At 34.8% G+C, this 26823-nt stretch overlaps 1 protein-coding gene across 12 annotated transcripts in view; it reads left to right on the top strand.

The window, feature by feature from the left end:
• The window catches only part of RALGPS2 (Ral GEF with PH domain and SH3 binding motif 2), a 193449-nt gene that overhangs the window by 65681 nt on the left and 100945 nt on the right, over window positions 1-26823 (top strand). For all 12 annotated transcript variants that reach the window (XR_014264757.1, XR_014264758.1, XR_014264759.1 and 9 more), the window contains 3 exons: window positions 2263-2346; window positions 16818-16907; window positions 20256-20348. Coding sequence is in view for 8 of the 12 variants with exons in the window: in XM_082465457.1 (XP_082321583.1) it covers window positions 2263-2346; window positions 16818-16907; window positions 20256-20348 (267 nt within the window). In the remaining 4 variants the exon portion in view is untranslated. The remainder of the gene's footprint in view (window positions 1-2262; window positions 2347-16817; window positions 16908-20255; window positions 20349-26823) is intronic.

The raw sequence follows: 26823 nt of genomic DNA, 5'->3' as shown, positions 1-26823 counted from the left end.
TCTCTACTATAGAAGATGATTTCACTCTCTTATTTTCTCTTCCTCTCACATTTACACAGTTTACTTCCTCCTCTTTCCTGTATAGTTATGTCACAATTTTGACATGAATAAGTAATCCTGGCTCAACCATTCTTTACAAGTGTAGAGAAAGCTAAAGAACAGTTGAGCCATGATTACTTACTTAAATTTTGTTTTCCTTGAGCTAAATAACTTACTTAGCTTTCTCTACATTTGTCACTAATTTTTCTGCCAGAAGTGAATGTAGTGAGTGTGTTTTCTCAGTGTGTTCAAACACTCCAGATATTGTTTCATCTTTCAGAGATGTCGCTCTTCGAATTTCCATCCTTGCTACTTACCATCTGAACTGTTGTTCTTAAGGTCTGCTCATTGCTTTGTCCCAGGATCTCCCTTTACTGTTATCTGGGAATTTCCAATATTTTCTTTCTATGTTGGTTCCTCGGTTTCCTGGATCTTGTCTTCCTTTTTCTTACTTCGCTAGTTTGTTTTGATGGAACACATATTCTACTAGCTCTCTGATAATAGGTGCCTATAAGGTGAATTCTCTGAGACTTTCATGTCTGAAAATGTCTGTGGTATACTTTCATACTTAATTGATATTTTTGTTGGATAAAGAATTCTAGGATTTTGTAGGCATTGTTTCAGTTGTCTTTTAACTTCTACGGTTGCTATTGAGATTTCTGATACCTTCTGATCCCTATTTTTCTGTAGGTGATCTGTTTTTGTTTTGTTCTGTTTTTGAACTGATAGATTTTATGATTTCTTTGTCTCCAATGTGCTACAGGTTTTTGATGCTAGGCCTTGGTTTGAGTCTTTTTTTTTTTTTTTTTTTTAATCTTTTGTAATGGGTGTTAGACAGGTCTTTTGTCCTTTAAGTTCTGGAGGCATTTTCTTGAATTAGCATTTTTTTTTTTTTTTGATAAGTTACTTTCCTCTATTTTCTCTGTATTCTCTTAAAATTCTTTTTATTATTCAGAAGTTGACTCTGATGGACTTTTCTAATTAACATAATATTTTTGCTCCTACTTTTAACTTATTGTTTAAAAGATACTATCACCTTTATCTCACAACTCTTCTGTTGATTTTTTAAATTTCTTGTATTATATTTTCATGTCCCAAAGTTTTATTTTGTTCTCTGAATATTTCTTATTTTTATCCATTTTTGCCATTTAATGGGAGAAATATCTGTCTGAAAGTAATAATTATATGGTTTTGTCCTTTTCTTTTCTCAGTTTTCTTTTGTTTTCTGCCCTAACTTGATTTCTTCAGAGGTTTTCCTTTTTTCCTATGGATTCTGTCTCTTTCTGGTGGTGGTGGTTGTATTATAGCAGGGTTCTTAACCTATTTTGAACCTTGAACCCTTTTGGCAAACTGAAGCTTCTGGAACTGAACACTTCTTTAATATCAAAGGAAATCAGTCCTAATAAGATACACTTATTAAAATATTTTAAAAAACTGTTCTATGGCGATATATGTGCCTCTTTATTAACATATTAAGTAAGATCTATAGGTGATGAGATTACAACTTCAAAGTAGTGATGAAGGTAAATGATATTTTTGAGATATCTGTACCAATTGTAATGTGATATGAAAATATCTGTGATTTTTATTAGTGACAAAGTCACATGTATTGCCAATTCTTCTATAATTTGTAGCCTACATATATAATTAAAAGGAACGTCATTTCAGTTAGAGGTTAGTGTAAAACAAAAATTTAATTTTTTTTTATTACATCCAAGTTCTTGTGCCCTTTGAATTCTATTGATAGACCCTGTGGGGGATCAAACACCCCTTTATTAGAGGTTTCTTCAAATACCTGGGGTCGTTGGCTGTCAGCTCAAAGATTGAGGTACTAGAAAGCTGATTGGAAGCTCTGAATGAATGACTGGGGCTTGACAACTAGTGGGGTTCACTCTATGTTGTGGGATGCTCAGCTTTCATTGTTTGTAGATAGATTTTTCCTCTTGGGATTCAAACCTCTTCAAAGAAGAACCCATCATTCTGCATATGGAGTATAAGTCTAATTATCTGTGTTCACATAGACAAGTAATTTTGCCCTCTTATGTTCTAATCAAATTTCCTTTTGTGTTTTAACTGAATGGTTATGCTATTAAATGTGTTCATATTAAATAAAACAGTTCTGGGAAAGTACACAACTGACTTTAATGCTTTGAAACCATTAATGCAACAGGAAAACTGGACTATTTCATGAATTTATATTTAATTTTCAACTTAATTTTTCAGGAGCTTTCAAGTTGTGGATGGAATAAAAAAGAAAAATACAGTTCTGCACCAAATGCAGTTGCCTTTACAAGAAGATTTAATCATGTGAGTTGCTTATAAAATTTTGATATTTAGTTTCTGAAATTCAATTCCTCAGATTATAATTTTTCATTAAGAAATAGTTTTAAGTTTTTACATCAATTCTAGAGCATTTTCAGCCAATATCTCTTCAAATATTGTCTCTCTGCATGATCTCTGTTTTTTTCCTTCTGTAGTTCCTATTGGAAATTTAGTGGAACTTGACATTCTTTCCTACTTGTATCTTAACCTTTCATATTTCATCTATCCCTTTGTGCTCTGTTCTGCATGATCTCCTCAGATCTATATTTCAGTTCACTAATTCTTTTCAGATGTGTCAAATCTGTTTCAAATCTGTGTGCTTTTACACTAGTGTCATTTTTTTTCTTATTTTTAAAATTTCTTAAATCATTTTCAACTTTTTATTTTATAATTTCTGTTATTATCCAAAGTCCTTGGAGTACTAATTCTCTGTATCTGCTGATCCTTACTCAAAATGTTTTGTTTTCTTATGCATTTTGTAATTTTGAATTGAGAGCTCATGTTTATTTAAGCTTTAGCTGTGGGAATTTTGCTGCTGCCTAGATTGAGGGTGTATACTGTCTAAGAGGCATTTTGTTTGCTTTTGCCAATACCAATGACTATTACAGAACTAGGACTATTTTTTTATGTTATATGTTTTGGTTGGGGAACATCTGTACTTCTCTGTACTGAAAGTTTAAGCTCCAAATCCAATTAAGGGCAAGTTACAAATTCTTGTGAAAGACTTAATTTTCTCCTTCTTCTGTGTCATCTCCCTCTGTCAGTAGGTGAATTGTTTGGTCTACTTTTTCACCAAAATTGTAGCCCTTTGAAGATCCCTTAGATAGGAACAGACAGGGGACAGTAGAGGTGTGAGGCCTTATATTACGACTTTGAAGGAGTATTAAATCCCAAGTCCCTATGCTCTTGAGAGGAAATCTTCCAAAGGCAGCTGTAGTACCCTTTCCGTTTTTGCCTTTATTTCCTTTGTTTTTGACCTCTAGTGAAATCTTTTCTTTTCCTTTCAAGTTAGTTATACACTTTTTAAAAAATGGTTGGGGTTTAAAAATGGGGTTTATAGCAAATAGTTTCTCAAGTTATTTGGTTCACTGTATTACCCAAAATGGAAATGAGTTAAAGTTTTTTTTAAACTAGATTAAACCATTATTAAGGGGCCTAGACAAACATGTCTTATACTGAATTCCTTATTTAAGCTATTTAGCAGTTCTAAAATTTTTCTGAGGTGGTCAGAATTTATCATCACAGTAAAACTTTTTTCTTCGCCATACAAAAACATTGTGACAGTACCCATAAATTTGACTTTAGATTTTTAAGCACTCATATTATTCTTTTTTTTTTCATCTTATTCTTAAGTAAGCCAAAAGGTTGTTAGAGTCAAATACGTCACAGTGTACCAAAAGCTCTTATGCTTAATCAAGATTACAGTTGATCTATAATAAGCTCCATTACTTAGTTATTCCATTACTGTTATTTTCTCCTAGGAGGGTGTTAGGAAATCTGAAGGTAGCAAATTACAAGGAAGTTACAGAGAGTCTTTTATTTTTAAAATGAGTTTCTTGTAGATAGCATATAGTTGGGTCTTCCTTTTTTTTGGTCTGGTCTGACAATCTCTGCTTTTCAATTTAGACCTAGAAAAAAATGCAAAGAGAGTTTCTGTATATCCCTAACCTCCCCTAATCTTAACATCTTAGGTAAGTATAATATAGTTATCAGAGCCTGGAAATTAACATGGGTACAATAAATACCATTAACTAAACTAAGGGCCCTATTCAACTTTCTTCAGTATTCCCACCAATATCCTTTTTGTTGTTCCAAGATACCATTATGGATCCCACATTGCATTTAGTTGTCACTAATTCCAACAAAAGAGTTATTTTGGAGTCTGTTTCTTTTTAATGCTTTTTCTCTTAACAGTCAACTTTGAATCTGTTTCTTTGTGTGTCTGGTAATTTTTTCAATCGTATTGTCATCATTATGGATAATATGTTATAAAGATTCTGGATTTTGTTGTCTTCTTTTGAAAAGTATTGATTTTTATTTTATCAGGCAGTTAACTTGGCTGGACTCAAAGTCTAAATTCTGTCTCTCCTTGGAGAACATATTTCTCCTTGGAGAAGTCTTTCCAGATTTTATCTTCATTTGGGCTTCTTAGAGTTTCCCCTGCACGTGCACAGTTGCATGGTCAGCCAGAGATTTAGATGGAGTTTTTATATAGATTTGGGGGATTTTTCTTGCCTTTCCAGAATTTCCCCCCTCACTTTCTAGCCAATTGTCCTCTGACTTTTTTTTTTTAACGCCATTCCTTACGTGCTCCCCCCAACTTTTTTTTTTTTAATTTTTAAATTTTATTTATTTATTTATTTTTGTCTGTGTTGGGTCTTCGTTTCTGTGCGAGGACTTTCTCTAGTTGCGGCGAGCGGGGGCCACTCTTCATCGCGGTGCGCGTGGCTTTCACTATCGCGGCCTCTCTTGTTGCGGAGTACAGGCTCCAGACACGCAGGCTCAGTAATTGTGGCTCACGGGCCTAGTTGCTCCGTGGCATGTGGGATCTTCCCAGACCAGGGCTTGAACCCGTGTCCCCTGCATTGGCAGGGGGATTCTCAACCACTGCGCCACCAGGGAAGCCCTGTCCTCTGACTTTTGAAGCCATTAAGACTGTGGCCTTCTGCTTGAGTTTCTGGTGCTCCACATTGTAACTGGTGAATGTCCTCAGACAATAAACTTTATAAGTGCAATTCTCACCCAGTGCATCTTACTTTTTCCAAAGATCTGTTCTCCAGTTTCTGCCTTCTTTTGGTTCCTCTCTTGTGCTTTTAATAGTTGTTTTTATAATTTGTAATTACAATCAGATGAGCATTTCCAAAGATACCTGCTTCTCCACATTACCAGAAATGGAACTCTCCCCCATCCTTTTAGAACTATGCTTTTTTATTGATTATTGAAACAGTAACGTACATTGCAGGGAAACTGAGACAAGGTAGAAATTTATAAAAAGGTGGGGGGAAAAATCACCCTGAGGTGACTGTTGTTAACATTTTTAGTATATATTCTTCCATTCTTTATTTTTTTACTACTCCAGTAGAAATAATGCTGTACATGTAATTTACAGTCCTATTGTCTTAACATACCATGAAATGTTACTGTATCATAAAATCATTTTGTAAACATTTTAAGTATCTGTATAATCTCCTATGACTTGACTCTATCATAATTTTAATAATCACTCTATTTTGGCTATTTCTCTAATAACTTGTATTCATGCCTTCTGGCCAGTGGCTTCCTGATTTTTTTTTAATTGGGGGAAGGGTTGTCTAAGTTTCTTTTAAATGTTACCTTTCAGTAATTGGAAATTTGACTAATAATTGGAAATTAATGTTTTTAGGAATGATAATGATTTTAGGTTTTGTTTATAAAAAGACTCCTTTTAGAAAATATTTATACATGCAATTATATATTGTCCATGATTTGCTTCACAGTATTAATGGGGCACTTGAGGGTAGGGTGAGGGTGGAGGTGACAAAGCTTGGCCATAACTTGGTTGTTGAAGCCAGTTGATGTGTACTGGGGACTTCATTATTATCATCTGTTTAGTTCAGTATACATTTGAAGATTTCCATGATAAAAAATTAAGAAACTATCTTTAAAGCTTAACATATGTTTGGCTGCAAATAAAAGGTTTTCATAATGCTTTTATATGATTATAAAACCCTGAATAAAGCAACTAGAGTTAAAAATAGCCTATGAATAAAATTTTTCCAGGATTTACTTTTTAATGAAATATTTGATATATTTTTAAGAATGTGTTAAATGTTTGTTTGAATCTTATGAAATTGCCAATGTTTGACCATTTTTAGCCTACAAAACTGGCAAGTTCATATGGTTAATCTATTATGTATTAGGAAATATTCTGATAAACAACTGTGAATTCACCACCTAAACTAAGAAATAGAATATTACCAAAACTGTTGAAGTATTTTACATATTATTTGTTCTATCCTCACTTAAGGGGTAACCATTATCTAAAAATTTTTATTTTCTTCTTTCTTTTGTATTTTTTTAAACTTGATTTAAAAAATTTTTAACTCATCTCATAATTCCTATATATATAGATCTACCAGAAATATTTGTACCCCTAAACAGCAAGTTGTATATCTTGCTTGTTTTTCATCTTTGAAAAATATATCATCAGACTATATGTAGTCTTCTGTGGTTGCCTTTTTTCACTTGTGTGTTTCTCTGCTGTATCCATGGTCATGTATGTAGCTCTCGTTCATTGTTTTTTCAGTGCTGTCTTCTAGCATTTCATTGCATGAATGTATCAGAAGGAATTTATTATTCTTTTGAGGATAGACATGAGATGTGTCTCCTAATTTTTTGCTGTTATGAAGTATGTTGCTATGAATATTCTAAGAGTCTTTTTGGTGCCCATGTGCAGTAGTTTCTTAGGCAGGGGCTTTCAAACTTTTTGACTGTGACCCACAATTAGATAAAGTATTTTACATTGCAACCCAATACAGAAATTAAAGTTTTCTGAAATAATATTTACTTGTATTAGATGATATGTACTTTGATCTTTTTCTGTTAAATAAAAAAAGCAGTTGAAAAACATTGCTGCTTAGACTTACTAAACTGATATCATAAAATGGGTGAAAAACACTGTGATTTGTTTGAAAAAATATGTGCCTAGATGTAAAATTTGTGTCATAAAGAGTATATCCATGTTTAACTACACAAGACAGTGTCTAATTTTTTTCAAAATGATTGTACCAAATTTGCATTGAGCTTTCATTACTACATATCCCTGTCAACATTTGTTATCATCAAACTTTGCAATCTGGTATAAAATGACTTCAACTTTCATTTTCATTCAATTAAATATTTATTAAGCTCCTACTATGTCCTGGGCATTGGTCTTGATGTTTGGGATATATTAGTGAATAAGAAAAACAGAGATCACTCTCTTCGTGTACCTTTTCATTCTAGTTCTTCCTAATTTTAATTTCACATATTTCTTTTTTCATTTTCAGAAGTTCTATCATTTTCAAATCTCTCTGGTCATTTGTATTCTTCTCTTATTTCTTACTTTAAACCACTTATTGTAAAATAAAACATGGATTAAAAAAAAAACCCCACAAAACAAATATATGGTTTAATGAAGTTTTGCTAACTACCCTAGAAACCCCTCCAAGTGCCTCATCTCAGTCCACACCCTTTCTTCTTCCAGCAATACCCACTGTCTTGGCTTTTATAGTACCAACTGTCTGGTGTTTGTAGTTTTATCACATAAATGTGATCACTAGTTTAGCCTTGCCAGTTTTTTTAATTTGTTAAATGTTTACCACTCTTTTTTTTTGAATTTTTGAATTTTATTTAATTTATTTTTTTATATAGCAGGTTCTTATTAGTCATCAATTTTATACACATCAGTGTATACAGGTCAATCCCAATCACCCAATTCAGCACACCACCATCCCCACACCCCCATGGCTTTCCCCCCTTGGTGTCCATACATTTGTTCTCTACATCTCTGTCTCAACTTCTGCCCTGCAGACCGGTTCATCTGTATGATTTTTCTATGTTTCACATACATGCGTTAATATACGATATTTGTTTTTCTCTTTCTGACTTACTTCACTCTGTATGACAGTCTCTAGATCCATCCACGTCTCAACAAATGACTCAATTTCGTTCCTTTTTATGGCTGAGTAATAATCCATTGTATATATGTACCACAACTTCTTTATCCGTTCATCTGTCGATGGGCATTTAGGTTGCTTCCATGACGTGGCTATTGTAAATAGTGCTGCAATGAACATTGGGGTGCATGTGTCTTCATGAATTATGGTTTTCTCTGGATATATGCCCAGTAGTAGGATTGCTGGATCATATGGTAATTCTATTTTAGTTTTTTAGGGAAACTCCATACTGTTCTCCATAGTGGCTGTATCAACTTACATTCCCACCAACAGTGCAAGAGGGTTCCCTTTTCTCCACACCCTCTCCAGCATTTGTTGTTTGTAGATTTTCTGGTGATGCCCATTCTAACTGGTGTGAGGTGATACCTCTTTGTAGTTTTGATGTGCATTCCTCTAATAATTAGTGATGTTGAGCAGCTTTTCATGTGCTTCTTGGCCATCTGTATGTCTTCTTTGGAGAAATGTCTATTTAGGTCTTCTGCCCATTTTTGGATTGGGTTGTTTGTTTCTTTAATATTGAGCTACATGAGCTGTTTATATGTTTTGGAGATTGATCCTTTGTCCGTTGCTTCATTTGCAAATATTTTCTCCCATTCTGAGGGTTGCCTTTTCATCTTGTTTATGGTTTCCTTTGCTGTGCAAAAGCTTTTAAGTTTCATTAGGTCCCATTTGTTTATTTTTGTTTTTATTTCCATTACTCTACGAGGTGGATCAAAAAAGATCTTGCTGTGATTTATGTCAAAGAGTGTTCTTCCTGTGTTTTCCTCTAAGAGTTTTATAGTGTCCGGTCTTACATTTAGGTCTCTAATCCATTTTGAGTTTCTTTTTGTGTATGATGTTAGGGAGTGTTCTAATTTCATTCTTTTACATGTAGCTGTCCAGTTTTCCCAGCACCACTTATTGAAGAGACTGTCTTTTCTCCATTGTATATCCTTGCCTCCTTTGTCATGGATTAGTTGACCATAGGTGCGTGGGTTTATCTCTGGGCTTTCTATCTTGTTCCATTGATCTATGTTTCTGTTTTTGTGCCAGTACCATATTGTCTTAATTACTGTAGCTTTGTAGTATAGTCTGAAGTCAGGGAGTCTGATTCCTCCAGCTCCATTTTTTTCCCTCAAGACTGCATTGGCTATTTGGGGTCTTTTGAGTCTCCATACAAATTTTAAGATTTTTTGTTCTAGTTCTGTAAAAAATGCCATTGGTAATTTGATACGGATTGTATTGAATCTGTAGATTGCTTTGGGTAGTATAGTCATTTTCACAATATTGATTCTTCCAATCCAAGAATATGGTATATCTCTCCATCTGTTGGTATCATCTTTAATTTTTTTCATCAGTGTCTTATAGTTTTCTGCATACACGTCTTTTGTCTCCTTAGGTAGGTTTATTCCTAGGTGTTTTATTCTTTTTGTTGCAGTGGTAAATGGGAGTGTTTCCTTAATTTCTCTTTCAGATTTTTCATCATTAGTGTATAGGAATGCAAGAGATTTCTGTGCATTAATTTTGTATCCTGCAACTTTACCAAATTCATTGATTAGCTCTGGTAGTTTTCTGGTGGCATTTTTAGGATTCTCTATATATAGTATCATATCATCTGCAAACAGTGACAGTTTTTCTCTTCTTTTCCAATTTGTATTCCTTTTATTTCTTTTTCTTCTCTGATTGCCATGGCTAGGACTTCCAAAACTATGCTGAATAATAGTGGTGAGAGTGGACATCCTTGTCTTGTTCCTGATCTTAGAGGAAATGCTTTCAGTTTCTCACCATTGAGAATGATGTTTGCTGTGGGTTTGTCATACGTGGCCTTTATTATGTTGAGGTAGGTTCCCTCTATGCCCACCTTCTGGAGCGTTTTTATCATAAATGGGTGTTGAATTTTGTGCATCTATTTTCTGCATCTGTTGAGATGATCATATGGTTTTTATTCTTCAATTTGTTAATATGGTGTATCACATTGATTGATTTGCATATATTGAAGAATCCTTGCATTCCTGGGATAAATCCCACTTGATCATGGTGTATGATCCTTTTAATGTGTTGTTGGATTCTGTTTGCTAGTATTTTGTTGAGGATTTTTGCATCTATATTCATCAGTGATATTGGTCTGTAATTTTCTTTTTTTGTAGTATCTTTGGTTTTGGTATCAGGGTGATGGTGGCCTCATAGAATGAGTTTGGGAGTGTTCCTTCCTCTGCAGTTTTTTGGAAGAGTTTGAGAAGGATGGATGTTAGCTCTTCTCTAAATGTTTGATAGAATTCACCTGTGAAGCCATCTGGTCCTGGACTTTTGTTTGTTGGAAGATTTTTAATCACAGTTTCAATTTCATTACTTGTGATTGGTCTGTTCATATTTTCTATTTCTTCCTGGTTCAGTCTTGGAAGGTTATACCTTTCTTAGATTTTGTCCATTTCTTCCAGGTTGTCCATTTTGTTGGCATAGAGTTGCTTGTAGTAGTCTCTTAGTATGTTTTGTATTTCTGCGGTGTCTGTTGTAACTTCTCCTTTTTCATTTCTAATTTTATTGATTTGAGTCCTCTCCCTCTTTTTCTTGATGAGTCTGGCTAATGGTTTATCCATTTTGTTTATCTTCTCAAAGAACCAGCTTTTAGTTTTATTGATCTCTGCTATTGTTTTCTTTGTTTCTGTTCCATTTATTTCTGCTCTGATCTTTATGATTTCTTTCCTTCTGCTAACTTTTGGTTTTGTTTGTTCTTCTTTCTCTAGTTCTTTTAGGTGTAAGGTTAGATTGTTTACTTGAGATTTTCCTTGTTTCTTGAGGTAGGCTTGTATAGCTATAAACTTCCCTCTTAGAACTGCTTTTGCTGCATCCTGTAAGTTTTGGATCATCGTGTTTTCATTGTCATTTGTCTCTAGGTATTTTTTGATTTCCTCTTTGATTTCTTCAGTGATCTCTTGGTTATTTAGTAACATATTGTTTAGCCTCCATGTGTTTCTGTTTTTTACGTTTTTTCCCTGTAATTCATTTCTAATCTCATAGCGTTGTGGTCAGAAAAGATGCTTGATATGATTTCAGTTTTCTTAAATTGACTGAGGCTTGATTTGTGACCCAAGATGTGATCTATCCTGGAGAATGTTCCATGCGCACTTGAGAAGAAAGTGTAATCTGCTGTTTTTGGACGGAATGTCCTATAAATATCAATTAAATCTATGTGCTCTATTGTGTCATTTAAAGCTTCTGTTTCCTTATTTATTTTCATTTTGGATGATCTGTCCATTGGTGTCAGTGAGGTGTTAAAGTCCCCCACTATTATTGTGTTACTGTCGATTTCCTCTTTTATAGCTGTTAGCAGTTGCCTTATGTATTGAGGTGCTCCTATGTTGGGTGCATATATATTTATAATTGTTATATCTTCTTCTTGGATTGATCCCTGGATCATTATGTAGTGTCCTTCCTTGTCTCTTGTAACAGTCTTTATTTTAAAGTCTATTTTATCTGATATGAGTACTGCTACTCCAGCTTTCTTTTGATTTCCATTTGCATGGAATATCTTTTTCCATCCCCTCACTTTCAGTCTGTATGTGTCCCTAGGTCTGAAGTAGGTCTCTTGTAGACAGCATATATATGGGTCTTGTTTTTGTAGCCATTCGGCAAGCCTGTGTCTTTTGGTTGAAGCATTTAATCCATTCACGTTTAAGGTAATTATCGATGTTTATGTTCCTATGACCATTTTCTTAATTGTTTTGGGTTTGTTTTTGTAGGTCCTTTTCTTCTCCTGTGTTTCCCACTTAGAGAAGTTCGTTTAGCATTTGTTGTAGAGCTGGTTTGGAGGTGCTGAATTCTCTTAGCTTTTGCTTGTCTGTAAAGCTTTTGATTTCTCCACCAAATCTGAATGAGATCCTTGCTGGGTAGAGTAATCTTGGTTCTAGTTTCTTCTCTTTCATCACTTTAAGTATATCATGCCATTCCCTTCTGGCTTGTAGAGTTTCTGCTGATAAATCAGCTGTTAACCTTATGGGAGTTCCCTTGTATGTTATTTGTCATTTTTCCCTTGGTGCTTCCAATAATTTTTCTTTGTCTTTAATTTTTGCCAATTTGATTACTATGTGTCTCGGTGTGTTTCTCCTTGGGTTTATCCTGTACAGGACTCGCTGTGCTTCCTGGACTTGGGTGGCTATTTCCTTTCCCATGTTAGGGAAGTTTTTGACTATAATCTCTTCAAATATTTTCTCTGGTCCTTTCTCTCTCTCTCTTCTCCTTCTGGGACCCCTATAATGGGAATGTTGTTGCGTTTAATGTTGTCCCAGAGGTCTCTTAGGCTGTCTTCATTTCTTTTCATTCTTTTTTCTTTATTCTGTTCCACAGCAGTGAATTCCACCATTCTGTCTTCCAGATCACTTATCCGTTCTTCTGCCTCAGTTATTCTGCTATTGATTCCTTCTAGTGTAGTTTTCATTTCAGTTATTGTATTGTTCATCTCTGTTTGTTTGTTCCTTAATTCTTCTAGATCTTTGTTACACATTTCTTGCATCTTCTCGATCTTTGCCTCCATTGTTTTTCTGAGGTCCTGGATCATCTTCACTATCATTATTCTGAATTCTTTTTTGGAAGGTTGCCTATCTCCACTTCGTTTAGTTGTTTTTCTGGGGTTTTATCTTGTTCCTTCATCTGGTACATAGCCCTCTGCCTTTTTATCTTGTCTGTCTTTCTGTGAATGTGGTTTTTGTTCCACAGGCTGCAGGAGTGTAGTTCTTCTTGCTTCTGCTGTCTGCCCTCTGGTGGATGAGGCCATCTAAGAGGCTTGTGTAAGCTTCCTGATGAGAGGGACTGGTGGTGCGTAGAGCCTGGTGTTGCTCTGGTGGGCACAGCTCAGTAAAACTTTAATAGCTTGTCTGCTGATGGGTGGGTCTGAGTTCCCTCCCTGTTGGTTGTTTGGCCTGAGGCCACCCAACACTGGAGCCTACCTGGGCTCTTTAGTGGGGCTAATGACAGACTCTGGGAGGGCTCACACCAAGGAGTACTTCCCAGAACTTCTGCTGCCAGTGTCCTTGTCCCCACAGTGAGCCACAGCCACCCCCCGCCTCTGCAGGAGACCCTCCAACACTAGCAGGTAGGTCTGGTTCAGTCTCCCCCGGGGTCATTGCTCCTTCCCCTGGGTCCCAATGCACACACTACTTTGTGTATGCCCTCCAAGAGTGGAGTCTCTGTTTCCCCCAGTCCTGTCGAAGTCCTGGAGTCAAATCCCACTAAGCTTCAAAGTCTGATTCTCTAGGAATTCATCCTCCTGTTGCCAGACCCCAGGTTGGGAAGCCTGACGTGGGGCTCAGAACCTTCACTCCAGTGGGTGGACTTCTGTGGTATAAGTGTTCTCCAGTCTGTGAGTCACCCACCCAGCAGTTATGAGATTTGATTTTACTGTTATTGTGCCCCTCCTACCATCTCATTTTGGCTTCTCCTTTGTCTTTGGATATGGGGTATCTTTTTTGGTGAGTTCCAGTGTCTTCCTGTCGATGATTGTCCAGCAGCTAGTTGTGGTTCTGGTGTTCTCTCAAGAGGGAGTGAGAGCACGTCCTTCTACTCCACCATCTTGGTTCCTCTCTCCACCACTTTTTAATTTACACTTTCTCCCTTTATCCATTTCCTTACTATTTACCTGTGGAGGAACCTCAAGAGTCTCCCACAGTCTAGACTGCATTCAGTGCAGTTTAATATGTTCTATGTTTTCTAGAAATTAGCTGCTGGTTCCAAAGGTTTAGTTGGGTTCAGTGCCTTTGGCAAGAGTCTGGGTTGTGTTGGGTTTTTTCATCAGGTCTTTTTTGTGATGTTAGCAGTTGTCTAGATCCATTATTTGAGGTTGTTAAAAGGTGAATTCTCATTTCATTCTTTTTTATTTATTAGTGGGAATGCTTTTATAAAGAGACATTTTTCCCTCATCTAGCATTTGCATACCCAGAGGTCCATTTCCTATAGGCAAGGAAGGATAAATATTTGATTTTTTTCTCTTTATTTAGCAGTTCTGAAGATAATGAATTGGTGTTATCATTTAACGAAGACCAAGTAGTTTATTTTAATTTTATTTTGAACTCATAAATGTAAACAAAGATGATGTGTTTCAACCCATTGCAATTATTACCCTTATTGAAACTCACATTGTCCCATCTTTGGCCAATGGAAGTCTCTTCAGGTTGGCTTTCATGTCCCTTTTCATGACCCTAGTAATCTTGTAACAGTTTCTTTGCTATTTGTATGCAAAGATGTTGCATGTTCATTTTGTCCATCACCTGCCCCCTGCCTGGAATCAACATTTCTTTAATAAACCTTGGTTTCTTATAGTGGGAAATGGACCTGGATGCTAAAAATGCTCATTGCTACTAGGGTGACCATAATTTCTAGGCCTTTTCAGCAGATATAGCTAGGATATCTATATATCATACACACACAACTATTTAAAGATAAAATATCTCATGAGTTCTTATTAATACTTCTAATTCAAATTCAGGACCAGAGTTTTACTTTACTTCTTCCATATTATACATGCATATCCTTTCTTCCATACCCACAATCTGGTTTTCAGGGAACACAGGGCATGATACAGTATCTTATGTGACTCATTTGCTTTAGCCTACATAACAAATAACAGTCTCAGAATAACAATACTAATACCAATAATATTCCTATAAAGAGGTAACTATATGTTTTGCAAATGTGTTTTTTATAATTGTATATATTGTCTGGGCATATAGGCATTATATAACATACTCTCCTTCTTTTAACCCTCATTACTCTTATTTCTGTGAGTAAGTGCATATTTAATGCTCACTACAATCCTCATGTTGATGTTTCTCTAGTCATTTGACTGTCTGAAGCTCGTTCTCCAGGAAATTACTTGGGAAGGGTTCATCGGAACAATAATTCTTGGGTTTTTACATGTTGACAATTTTGCCTGTCCTTTGTATGAAATTTTCTTTCTTGATAATATTTGATATAGTACTCCATTTTTTTTCTGGTAAAGTGTTGCTATTGAAAAGTCTGATGATAATTAAATTTTCTTTTCCCTAAAAATCACTTTCTCTTTTTGTCTCGGCCTAAAGATTTTTTTCCTTTAAGTCCAGTAATTTCATTAAGCTATGCCTCAGTGTTCATCATTCTGGGGCAGTGTTCTCAGGTGTGGTTGGCTTTAGCTGGGACTGTTAACTGGGGAGCACCTACACTTAGCCCTTCTGGCATGGTGCTCTCAGGGTAGTTGGACTTCTTACATGGTAGTTTAGGAATCCCAGAGAGGATGTTCCAGCAGTCAAGGCAGGGGCTACATGTTCTTTTTTGACCTTACCCTGGAAGCCAGCATCAGTTTTGTTAATTTTCTGTTTCTTGAAGCAGTCATGAGCTTGTCTAGGTTCAATGAGAGCTGACATACACCCCAACTTTCAATGTGAGGAGTGACAAAGAATTTGTGGCCATGTTTTTAATTTTATTTTCATTTATTTATTTTTTTTAATTAAAAAAATGTTTATTGAAATATAGCTGATTTACAATGCTGTGTTAGTTTCAGGGGTACAGCAAAGTGAATCTGTTACACAAATACATATATCCGCTCTTTTTTAGATTCTTTTCCCATATAGAGTGGCCATGTTTTTAAATTACCGTAGTATTTGTCTTAAAATTTGACATAAAATTTAATTAAGTCAATGATCATGCAGTTTAGATTGAATCGTAATTAATATTTGCTAAGGCTGTTAAAATATCTAAAGTATAACTTTAGATATACTGTAGAAGTAAACTTTATTAGAATCAGGAATAATTATTGCCATTAGTAGCTCAAGTATAGTAACAAATGTAAAGATGGCTTGGTAAAATATATACATTTTACATTTACACATTTGTTTAGAGATGAAAGTTGCAAGTAAAATCTAAAATATTTCTCACTAAGAAAAGGTGACAAAATATCAGGCAGTGGCTTTATCCTTTGCACTAAGATTTCTAACTGCATCCTATTTTTAGGTTTGTATAATTTTGAACCAACTGATAGTGCTTTGATTTTGCTTTCATAGTACATGAATATGTTACATACATATTACTTTATATCATATGATAAGCCCACTATTTTCACCAGAGTAGAGCATTTTAGTAATGTTACAGATCTAGTCTGCCTTCTGATGAATGGTTTTTAATGTTTTTTAAAAGAAATCTTGAAAATGGTTTCATTGAATTAGAAAACATTACATAATTTAAAAAATACAATCTTAATTTTAGAGTGACTTAGATATATCTTTCTTTATGATATTTTATATTTTATCTCATTTTATTCATACCAGAAAAACTGTACTTGAGATTCTTTACACTTATGATTCTACTCAACGTAAATAAAATGGCAGCATGGGATTACACAGCCACAGTAAAACATACTATAGCATGTTTTACAATGTCTGATCTTAGAGCTTATCTAATTCTGCCAAAGTGTTTCAAAATACAGCAGAAAACACTTTTATAATGTTCATGTTGCATCACTCTGGTTTTATTGCATTCTCTTTTCCTTCAAAATTTGTATTAGCTTTTACAAATTAAAAATTGTAGTAGTGATGTTTTTATGTGTGTCTACACACATATATACATATCTGTATCTGTCTGTGTACATATGAAGTGTATGCAACATCTGAAGATTGGTTATGTCCTGGTGGTGAATCAAGTGAAAGAGAAAGTATTGTTTTTAAACAGCTATCTATTTCTCAAATAGCTCTTGTCATTAATTTGATCCTAGTAAGTAAAGAATATTGCTATTCAACTGTCTTTAATTTTTATTTGCAGGTAAGCTTTTGGGTTGTTAGAGAGATTCTTCATGCTCAAACATTAAAAATTAGAGCAGAAGTTTTGAGCCACTATATTAAAACTGCTAAGGTAAGACAAACTTGTGTTTCTATTTTTGAGTTTAATCATTTAGCAATGCTTGTAAGTAAATGTTTGCCTGTGACACTATTTATCAACACTAGAAAATAAGGCCTACTGACTAATATAAGTCCGTTTTTTAAATTGAATGCCTGTTTCCATTGCCTTTTCTTTTATTCCTCCTGTCTTCCTTCCCTTTCTTTTATACTTTTCCTCCCTCTCTCAGAGAAGCTGAATTACATAATATTTGACTGGGCAGAGGTCAGATTATGATGAAGTTTAATATTTATAAAATACTTGTCTATTCTGCAGGTGATTGAAAAAGCCTTATAGGATTAAGTAGAAAAATACGTATCAATTATTTGCCTTTGAAATAGATCACTCTGCCAACCATATGGAGAATGATAAGACTTTATTTTTTTTTAAATAGTATAAATGAGGATGTTAACCAAATACCTTAATTGAGCAGCATAGATAATAGATGCAGCAAGAGAAATAGAACATGGATTTCAAGGATAGTCAAAATTTAGAGAGGAGGATGGAATAGGACATTCAAGATTTTATTAAAATTTGTAACAACTCCAAATTTATGTTAACTAAAAAGAGGTATAATTGTAACCACATCCCTCATTATTCTTATAATAAATGCATAACTCATCTCACCTGTGAATGAAGATGGAATAAAATGAGGATATCATTTTTACAATTGTAAATTATTGTAAAAATGTAATAATTGTAAGTCATAACTCTTCCATATTTCCCTTGAGCACCTGGGAACAATTGTATTCTAACATTCTATGGCACTAGGTGGCAGAGCTAGCCTTCTGAAAATTTGATATTTTGCAGAAGTGTCATAAAATTTTTAAAAACATTCTTTGTGATATGTTAGATAAATATTGGGTTTTAGTTAATAGAAGTCCATGACTTTTCTCCATAGATCCTGAATTTGCATTATTGTTTTCTGGTATTTTTGTTAGGTTTTTTTATGTACTTGTTGTATGTTCCACTCAAAACCACCAAATTTTGTCCATCAAACCTGCCATTATCCTCATCAAATAATCATTTAATTCCAATTCAGACTCATAGACTTTGAGTTATTTTTGATAGTGTTTACTTTCATCTCAAGCCCTAAATTCATAATTTTTTTGTCTCATTTCTGTCTCTTAAATCCCTCTAGTCAGACTCGCCTTCTGCATTCAGTTTGTTATAAAACTGGCAGGTCTTTCTCTTCTTTTAGTAGATTGTTTCAGTTAGGGTTCTGTAGAGACAGAAAAAAAAAATACACACATATATATATGTATATAATGTATAAAAAGATTTAAGAAATTATCTCGTGTGATTAGGTGGGGGAAAACTGGCAAATCTGAAATCTGTAGGGCAGACAGCCCAGAAACTCGGGCAGGAGTTTCAAGATTTTTGCTGTTATAAATACCACTGCTTATAAAGCATTCATGTGTGAGTCTCTTGGTGCTCAACTGCAGGTTAAAGCCCTAGAAATACAGAGAGAAAAGACAAATTTATCTTCAAAGAAATGACAATTAGACCAGTAACTTTCATTGAATCTGATGAAAAATAACATTTTTTTGTGTGTTGGCTATTTAGGTTTTCTCTCCTGAAATGTCTGTTCAAGATCTTTGAACAATTTTCTATTATAGTATTGGTCTTTGATTTTTATAGCAGTTTTAAAAATATAATTCCAGATGCTAAAGTTCTTTGCTATATTCTTTGCATACATCTTCCTATTTGTGACTTGTCTTATAACTCTTTTCATGTTATCTTTTGATATAGATGCTCTTAATTTTAATAGTCAAATGTATTAATCTTTAACTTTCATTTTCTGATTTAAGAATGTCTCACTTAAAATATCTTACTCTCACCTCTGAGAATATCAAAGATTTTCTCTTATATTATTCTTTAAAAGTTCTACAGCTTTGATTTTGGTATTTAATTCATCTGAAATTTTAGATATAATATGTATGAATTATGGATCCCAGTTCACATTTTTCCATATGAATAATCCTGTTGGCACCATTTTTCAAATCTTTTTTTAAAGTTCCCTTTATTTTGTCTGGAAGCATTTTTATGTCACCCTTGTTCTTGAAAAATGCTATTCCAGACTTAGTTTTTTTTTTAATTTACTCGGGATTTCTTGAACTTACTAGCCCTGGGAATTAGTGTCTTTCAGTAATTTGAGAAAATAATCCACCATTATCTCTCATATTGTTTCTACCCCATTGTTTTTTATCATGTCCTTCTGAAGCTCCACTGAGATAAATGCTGGCCTTTTTTGCTCTTCCTTTGATGTCTCTTAATCTTTTATTTCACATTTTTTTAAAAGACCCTTTGGCTTTTGTGTTGCTTTCTAGATAATGCCTTCATTTTTAATCTTCATTTTATTTGAGGCCAATACCTGATGTTCTCCATTTGTGAATTCTTGTTTCCTTGTGTTTATCCTTTTCCTTTTCCTTTTTTTCTTTTACTTGCGTTCATATTTCTTGAAATTTTATGGGGGTTCTTTGAGACCTGAGTTAAGGTGGTATTAGTTAGGGTTCTTCAGAGGAATAGAACCCTTCACTTTTCCTTGGTTTTCATATTCAAAACAGGCCATTTTTGCCTTGGAGTCGCTTCATGGTGAGGAAAGTTTTTAAACGATAAGACCATTGAGATGTAAGCATCTGATAGTTTGAAGAAACCTGGGCAATTAGCAATAATTTGACAAAAATAGTAGATCTCTCGGTAAACGGGTGGAACCTAGCCTTAGATGGGAGCCTTCTGCAGGGAGGCTGTAAAAAGCAAGGTCTGGTATTGGCAAGCAGGTGGATATCCCGACATGAACAAGGAACAAAGGATTTGAGGATTCAGCCAGGAGGACGCAGGAAATTGAGGAGGGCTATGGAAAGCAGGTTTGAACCCAAGCCCTGGAATAATGGGGATCCTGAGTAGGACACCAGATCAGGATCCTGGGCATGGACTCTTCCTTTAAACTTGGATCATAAGGCAGAGGCTAGTAATATTTCAGTATAAGGAAGGAAACTGCTTACTAGAAATGAGGATGCATGGTCATACCAGGTAACCTTGATACTGAGCCATAATTTTGGTTTTCTTAATGTATTACACAACTAGAGGTAGATTTGTTCCCAGAGCTTGGGGGCAGTGCCAAGTTAGAATGTGGAAGTTCTATTGTGGGCCGAAATCAGCTTACTGTAAACATGGTGGATACCCCAAAGACGTATCTCAGCAATGAGGGTAATAAGTACTAGAACACTACCAGTTGCCTAGATTATACTTGTTGTTAAAGTTGTCTTGTATTCATGCTGTTTATTTTTCATCTCTCCTCCCTGCTTTTCTTAAATCTTCCAGAAACTATACGAGCTGAATAACCTTCATGCACTTATGGCAGTGGTTTCTGGCTTACAGAGTGCCCCAATTTTCAGGTTGACTAAAACATGGGCGGTGAGTAATTTTCCTTAGTTAATGAAAGGTTAGACTTCCTGTTGGAAGTAAAGATGTGTTAGTTCCTTTTATAGTTCTTAGTAAGGTTAATATTATGATAATAGATAAGGATTTTTGAAGTACTTTGTACTGTTCTTTGAAACCTACATATTTTTTTCTCTCTCCTTAAATAAGTATTTCACTAGGCTTAGGTATTTTTTGGGTAAATTACAACTTGGTGCTTGGTTTCTGCTCTTTAGGAACTCAATTTTTCTAGAACCTCTTTAAACATCTTTGACAACATAGCATTTCAAGCTTACTGATGGGAAAGTGTAAATGCAAAAAAAAAATTGTGTTAATCATGTAAAGATTATGCTTTTGGAAAATTTGAGGAAGATACACATTTTAAATTTCAAAAAAAAAAATTTACTGAGTCAGATTTCCATTATTTTTTAGTCAGTAAACTCTCAGGTTGTTTCCTTAGGAATAATGGAAAATCTGATAGTTAACATGAAAGTAGACAGTGTTTCTGCACATTGTGGTAGTATGCTAATCATATTTGGTTCTATTACTTTAACAAGGTCAGGGTGTGAATTTTTACTTCTGCAAATTTGTGTACTTTTACAGTTGATTAACCGGATACTGGCCTCAAGGTTTCTAGATATTTTTCATTTAGATTTTATATAACTGAAATTTTAGATTCAGTTAAATCTGTTCATATTTATACTGTTCTTTAATGTAAAAGAGGAATGATTTTGTTTACTACATTTTGTACAGAGGGTTAGTGTGTTCTTACTGTCCTGTAATAAAGACTTGACTGACTTTAAAACAGTTTTTTACTTGATAAAATATAACTTTGTTTTTAATTAGCCTAGTGCTGTTTTCACTTTTCATAGTATCTAAAGAGACAGATGTTTCTCATGAAAATCAGGGTAGATTTCTATACTGGAAAAACATTAGCTTGGAAGAGTTTATGGTCCTCTTTATATTTTATTTGTATTTTAGAAACACCTGAGTGAACGGTTTTTCTACTCTAAAAATTATTTTTAATGATGACCTTATTTATTAAAATTTGAACTTAATGAGGGAATGGAAATGATTATAAATATACAGTTATGAATTCCATCTTTGAAGTTTTAGGGAAAAGAATTATACTCTGGTTTATATTGTGGTTTAGAAATGAGATACATTTCCCTCAAGTTAATTTTTATTTTCCTTGAAGTTATTTTCGTTGTCTCCCTCATGTATTGCATGGAAAATAATTTTGTTTAAATTTAGTAACAGCTCCATTATTAATCTGAATAAAATGTTTGGTGTTTATATTAAACTTTAAAACATTCCACTTTGTGCCAGGCACTGTCTAATTGCTTCACATGCATAGTGAATGATGTAGACGAAGTCCCATTCTTGTACAGCTAACATTCTACTGGGGAAAGATAAGCTGTAAATAAATAAATGATATATCATAAATAGTGATAAATGCTCTGTAGAAAAGTAAAGCAGAGTAAATGAGGTATAAAATACCTCCGTGCTTTCCTTTCTGTGATGTGTGGTAAGAGTCTCTGATAAGTGACATTTGGGTAGAGACCTAGAGTAATTAAGAAAAACATTCATGTGCATATCTGAGAGAAGAGAATTCCAAACAAATAGCCAGTGCAAAGGGCCTGGCAATGTTCACAGAACAGCAGGGTGGTCAGTGTTGGCAGAGTGAAACAAGCTTAAGGAGTAGTTGATGACAGGAGCTGAGTTCAGAGAGGTGGCATCGAATCAGAGCATGGAGATGCAATTTACTGATATTCAGGGAGGTATAGAGAAGGAGTGTTGGGGGGGTTCTATTTTATACATATCAATTTTGAGTTGGCTGATAAAATATTCATGTGGAACTATAAGGTCAGAGCTAGGTATACAAGTTTAATAGAGCAGTTAGAGCTAGAGATACATTTTTGCGATCATCAGCATAAAGATAGTATTTAAAACATGAGATTGTAATCAACAAAGGAAATATCACGGGTAGAAGTTTTCCACAGTCAGGTAAAGAAAGTGTTTTGAGAAAGAGTGCTCACCTGTGTCAAATGAGAACTTTGAGATGACCATTGGATCTGGCAGTTGGAAAGGATTGGTGACCTTGGCAGAGGTGGCTTCAGTACGGTGGTGGGGTGAAAGACTGATTGAATTTGAGAGAATGGTGGAGAAAAAAATGGGACAGTAAGTACAGAGAATGCATTTGAGGAATTTTGCTGTAAAGGACTGGGGTGAGGTCCTGTAGAGAAATCTGGCAGTAGCTGGAGGGAAATAGGAGATTAAAGGTTTGTGGCGTTTTGTTTTCATTTTCAAGATGAGATCCATGACAATATATTTGTATGTTGGTGCAATGATCTAATATAATAGAATGAGGAAATAGTAAGAGAGCAAAGAGTCACTACAGTGATACCTACTAGATTAGGCACGAGGGAATGAGGTCCAGTACTCTAGTGGGGCAGGAACAGTTTATGCATTTTAACAGGAGAGAAGGGGATGCATTTGGTTACAGACACAGGTATGTTGGTAGATTTGGTGGTGGGATTCTGCAGAAGTTCTTCTGATGCTTTATTTCATAAGACATAAGAAGCAAGGTCATTAGTTGAGAGTGGGGAAGGTGTTGGGGGTTTGAAGAAGGAGGAAAGGATGAAAGTCATCTAGGAGAGGGTGAGAGTGAATTAACTAGGGAAACATTGTGGGTTTGGTAGGTCTTATGAAGGTCCACTTGAGATTTTTGGTCATGAACTTAGAGTGAAACCAGTCAGCAAAGTTATGTAGTCTCCAGCCAGGTTCAGGTGTTCAGCATTAACCTGGAGACGTGCAGATAATTGTATTTAAGCAGAGATGGAATTTTTTTAGGCTTGTTTGTACCACAGAGGGGTCAAGGATAGTATAAGAGATAAAGTAGGCAAATGTAAAAGTTGTTTTAGTGATAGATGAGGAGTTTAACCCAAGCAAAAGGAAAGAGATAATGAACAATGAAAAGGTAGTATGGTAACTGGTGGAAATCCTGGTGCCCTCAAATATTTTTTGGGGTTCAGGATGTCCTAGGGAGTGGAGGCTGAGTGGTGGACGATAAGATGATTCAAAGAGGAGTGAAGAAACTTAGAAACCAGGGTATTGGGAGTATCGTCTGTATGAAGACTGCAATCATCAGGATATAAGAATAATATTGGTTCATAGACTCTTTTTCTCCAGCTACTAAAATCTTAATGATGGGAAAATGACTTGTAGCTCTATTAATGACTGTAATATAAGTGTTGTAATCTAGTGTTCTTTTGTCAAGTACTATAGCCACTAGCCACATGTGGCTATTAAATTTAAATCCTTAGGATTAAATAAAATTTGAAGTTCAGTTCCTTAGTCTTACTAGCCATGTTACAAATGCTCTAGTCACATGTGGCCAGTGGCTATTGTATGGACAGCACAGACGTAGAACATTTCCATCATCACACAAAATTTGATTGGACAGCACTGATCTAGTGCTTCTAATTAGAAGCTGGAAGATTTTGGGGAGGATAGTGTGATAATAAGCTGGAAGGAATTGTGAAGAGAAAGGAGGAAGAACGGCACCTAACTGAACTTCAGACTGATGTTACAATGTTTGTAAGAAAAGAAAGAGAATGCTTCAAGAAAAGGTCAAAGATGGGGCTTTTGCAGAGGACGGACCCTGAGTCCTAGAGGGTACAGTTGGAAAGAATTGGGAGGGGTAGCTCATCGGGTCAAGTTAGAAGATAATAAAGATCATATGAATGAAGAATTGAGAGTGTTTGGGGTTTTCTTTAAAACCGATAAAGGGAATGCACCAGAAAAAATCCTAAGTGGGGGAAATATTAGCAACGTTCGCTTTAACATCAAGGAAAAGGATGCCCATTTTCACCGTTTCTATTCAACATAGAGATCTTAGCCAGCACAGTCAGAAAAAAATGATTGGAAATAATAGGATTTATCCTCAAAAAATTAGAATTACATAGAGTTACCATTTATCCATCAATTCCACTTCTGGGTGTATACCCAAAAGAATTGAAAGTGGGGATTCAAACAGATATTTTTACACCAGTGTTCAAAGCAGCATGATTAACAATAACCAAAAGGTATGAACAATCCAAATGTCCAACAACGGGTAAATGGATATACAAAATGTGGTATAAACATAACATGAAATATTATTCAGCCTTAAAAAGGAATGAAATTCTGACACATGCTGCACCGTGGATAAATCTTGATGATATTATGCTAAATGAAATGAGCTAGACACAATAGGACAAATACTGAATGATTCCATATATAAAAGGTACCAAGAGTAGTCAAATTGGTCGAGACAGAAAGTAGAAGGTGGTTACCAGGGACTGGGAGGAGCAAGCAGTGGGGAGTTACTGTTTAATGGATATGGAGTTCTGGTTTGGGAAGATGAAAAGAGTTCTGGCCTTGGATGGTTGCAGTGATTGGCCGATAATGCTACTAAACTACACTTCAAAATGGTTAAAATGGTAAACATTATGTATATTTTACCACAACCTTTTAAAATAGTCTTCTGAAAACAAGTCTCTGCTATGCCACCCCATATTGAATCCTTTCAATCTGGTTATTGATTTGTTATGAAAATTCCAAAATATAAGTTATTTTTATACATATTAGACTGTGTGGTTCTTTAGTTTTGTGTTTCAGATGTGTCAAGAGCAGTTATGAGTTCCAAGTAATTTGTTTCTCCTGATACTGTACGAGAGTTTTAGAATGATTGACTTTGGAAAAAAAGAATAAGTTTCTTTTTATCCCTGCTATGTCATGTCAGTATATTTTGCATATTTAAATGCTTTGTTATGTGGGAGAGAAAAGGATGTTTGGATTTACAGGTCACTCAGCAGGGAGTTGCACCTAATCTTGAAAATGCCGATCAAGTGTGTTGAAGCTGGGCCACAGAAAGTTGTGAAACCAGTGTTTCAGACCCTGGAAAATCTATCTAAAACATTCAAGCAAAGAACTCCTTGAACTCTTGTGTTTTAAAGAGAGAGGGATATGGGTCAGACATTTTTTTGATAAAGATTATCCAACGATAATCTGCATCTTGGAGCCTGTGAAAAATAGATTCCAACATCAATTCCAACTGTACTACTTGTAATACTAGAAAGAGCAGGTGTTAGAATTTTCTGTCTCCAGGACCAGACTGAGACCCTGAAAAACAGGACCTAGTCTTTGTGAGTGGATGACTGATGAGTGTTGATATGTTCTGCTTCTCCTTTGAATCTCAGTCACCTCAACTTTAAATCAATCCTCTGACTTTTCTGTTAACCTCATAGGAGAATTAGAATTTTATTGGTGGAAGTGTTTTGCCTACTATAAAATAACATAAATATTTTATGATACAAAGTGAAATCTGATTACATCATAATGAAATAGTAACTTCACATATTTAAAGAGAAAAAATTTTTTCCAGAGTCTTTGGAATACTTAAAAATACATATTTTCTGAATCTTTTAGTTAATGCCTTTGGGTGACTGACCCTGCTTGTTCTTTTATTCCCCTTGATAGCTCCATTTTTTCTCAAAGGGCACCCACTACAAATCTCCTCCTCAAGCCTCCTAAAACAGCTGCAGTTGATTGATCAACTGTATGCAATATAGCACTGATCAAAGGGATCAAAGAAAAATATGTCTTGTCAAAAATCCAAACATGTAAATCATAGTTGTTTTTCTTTTTTAAATTTATTTATTTTATTTATTTATTTTTGTCTGCATTGGGTCTTCGTTGCTGTGCGTGGGCTTTCTCTAGTTGCGGAGAGCGAGGGCTACTCTTCATTGCGGTGCACGGGCTTCTCATGCTGTGGCTTCTCTTGTTGCAGAGCACTGGCTCTAGAGCACAGGCTCAGTAGTTGTGGCACATGGGCTCAGTAGTTGTGGCACACGGGCTTAGTTGTTCCATGGCATGTGGGATCTTCTCGGACCAGGGCTCGAACCCATGTCCCCTGCATTGGCAGGCGGATTCTTAACCACCGTGCCACGAGGGAAGCCTTAAATCATAGTTTCATAGTTACTGGTAGGACTAGCCATGATTAGATTTATCAAGGAAAATTATTACTTAAATTATGAAATGCAGTATTTATTTCTTAATGATTATGTAAGAATTATCTTTATCTTTGAAGAGGCAGGGGACAATGCATGAAAATATTTGGGCATTTGAGCTGAATATGAATTCATAATTATTTTAAATTAGGAAAATGATTAATAAAAATTGTTTAGCCATTTAAAATAGTAAAGACAAGAAATAATGTATTATAATTTACTACTTAGTAAGTTAATTATTTTATGTACATACAAAGTATATTGTATTTTTAAAATAATGAATTTGGGTTTATTATATGAATAGACATGTTTGATTTTGTTTTATTTATATACTACCAAAATATAATTAAAGAAGATATAACTTTGAAATTAAAATTCAAATTTATAGTAAATATAACTCCAAGTCTTTGCTATAATAA

The sequence above is a fragment of the Balaenoptera physalus genome (genome assembly GCF_965194825.1).
Source record: "Balaenoptera physalus genome assembly, chromosome: 1".
In the NCBI taxonomy this organism is placed as follows: domain Eukaryota; kingdom Metazoa; phylum Chordata; class Mammalia; order Artiodactyla; family Balaenopteridae; genus Balaenoptera; species Balaenoptera physalus.
Note: the sequence above shows the minus strand (reverse complement) of the source record. Positions and strands in the feature narration are given on the sequence as shown.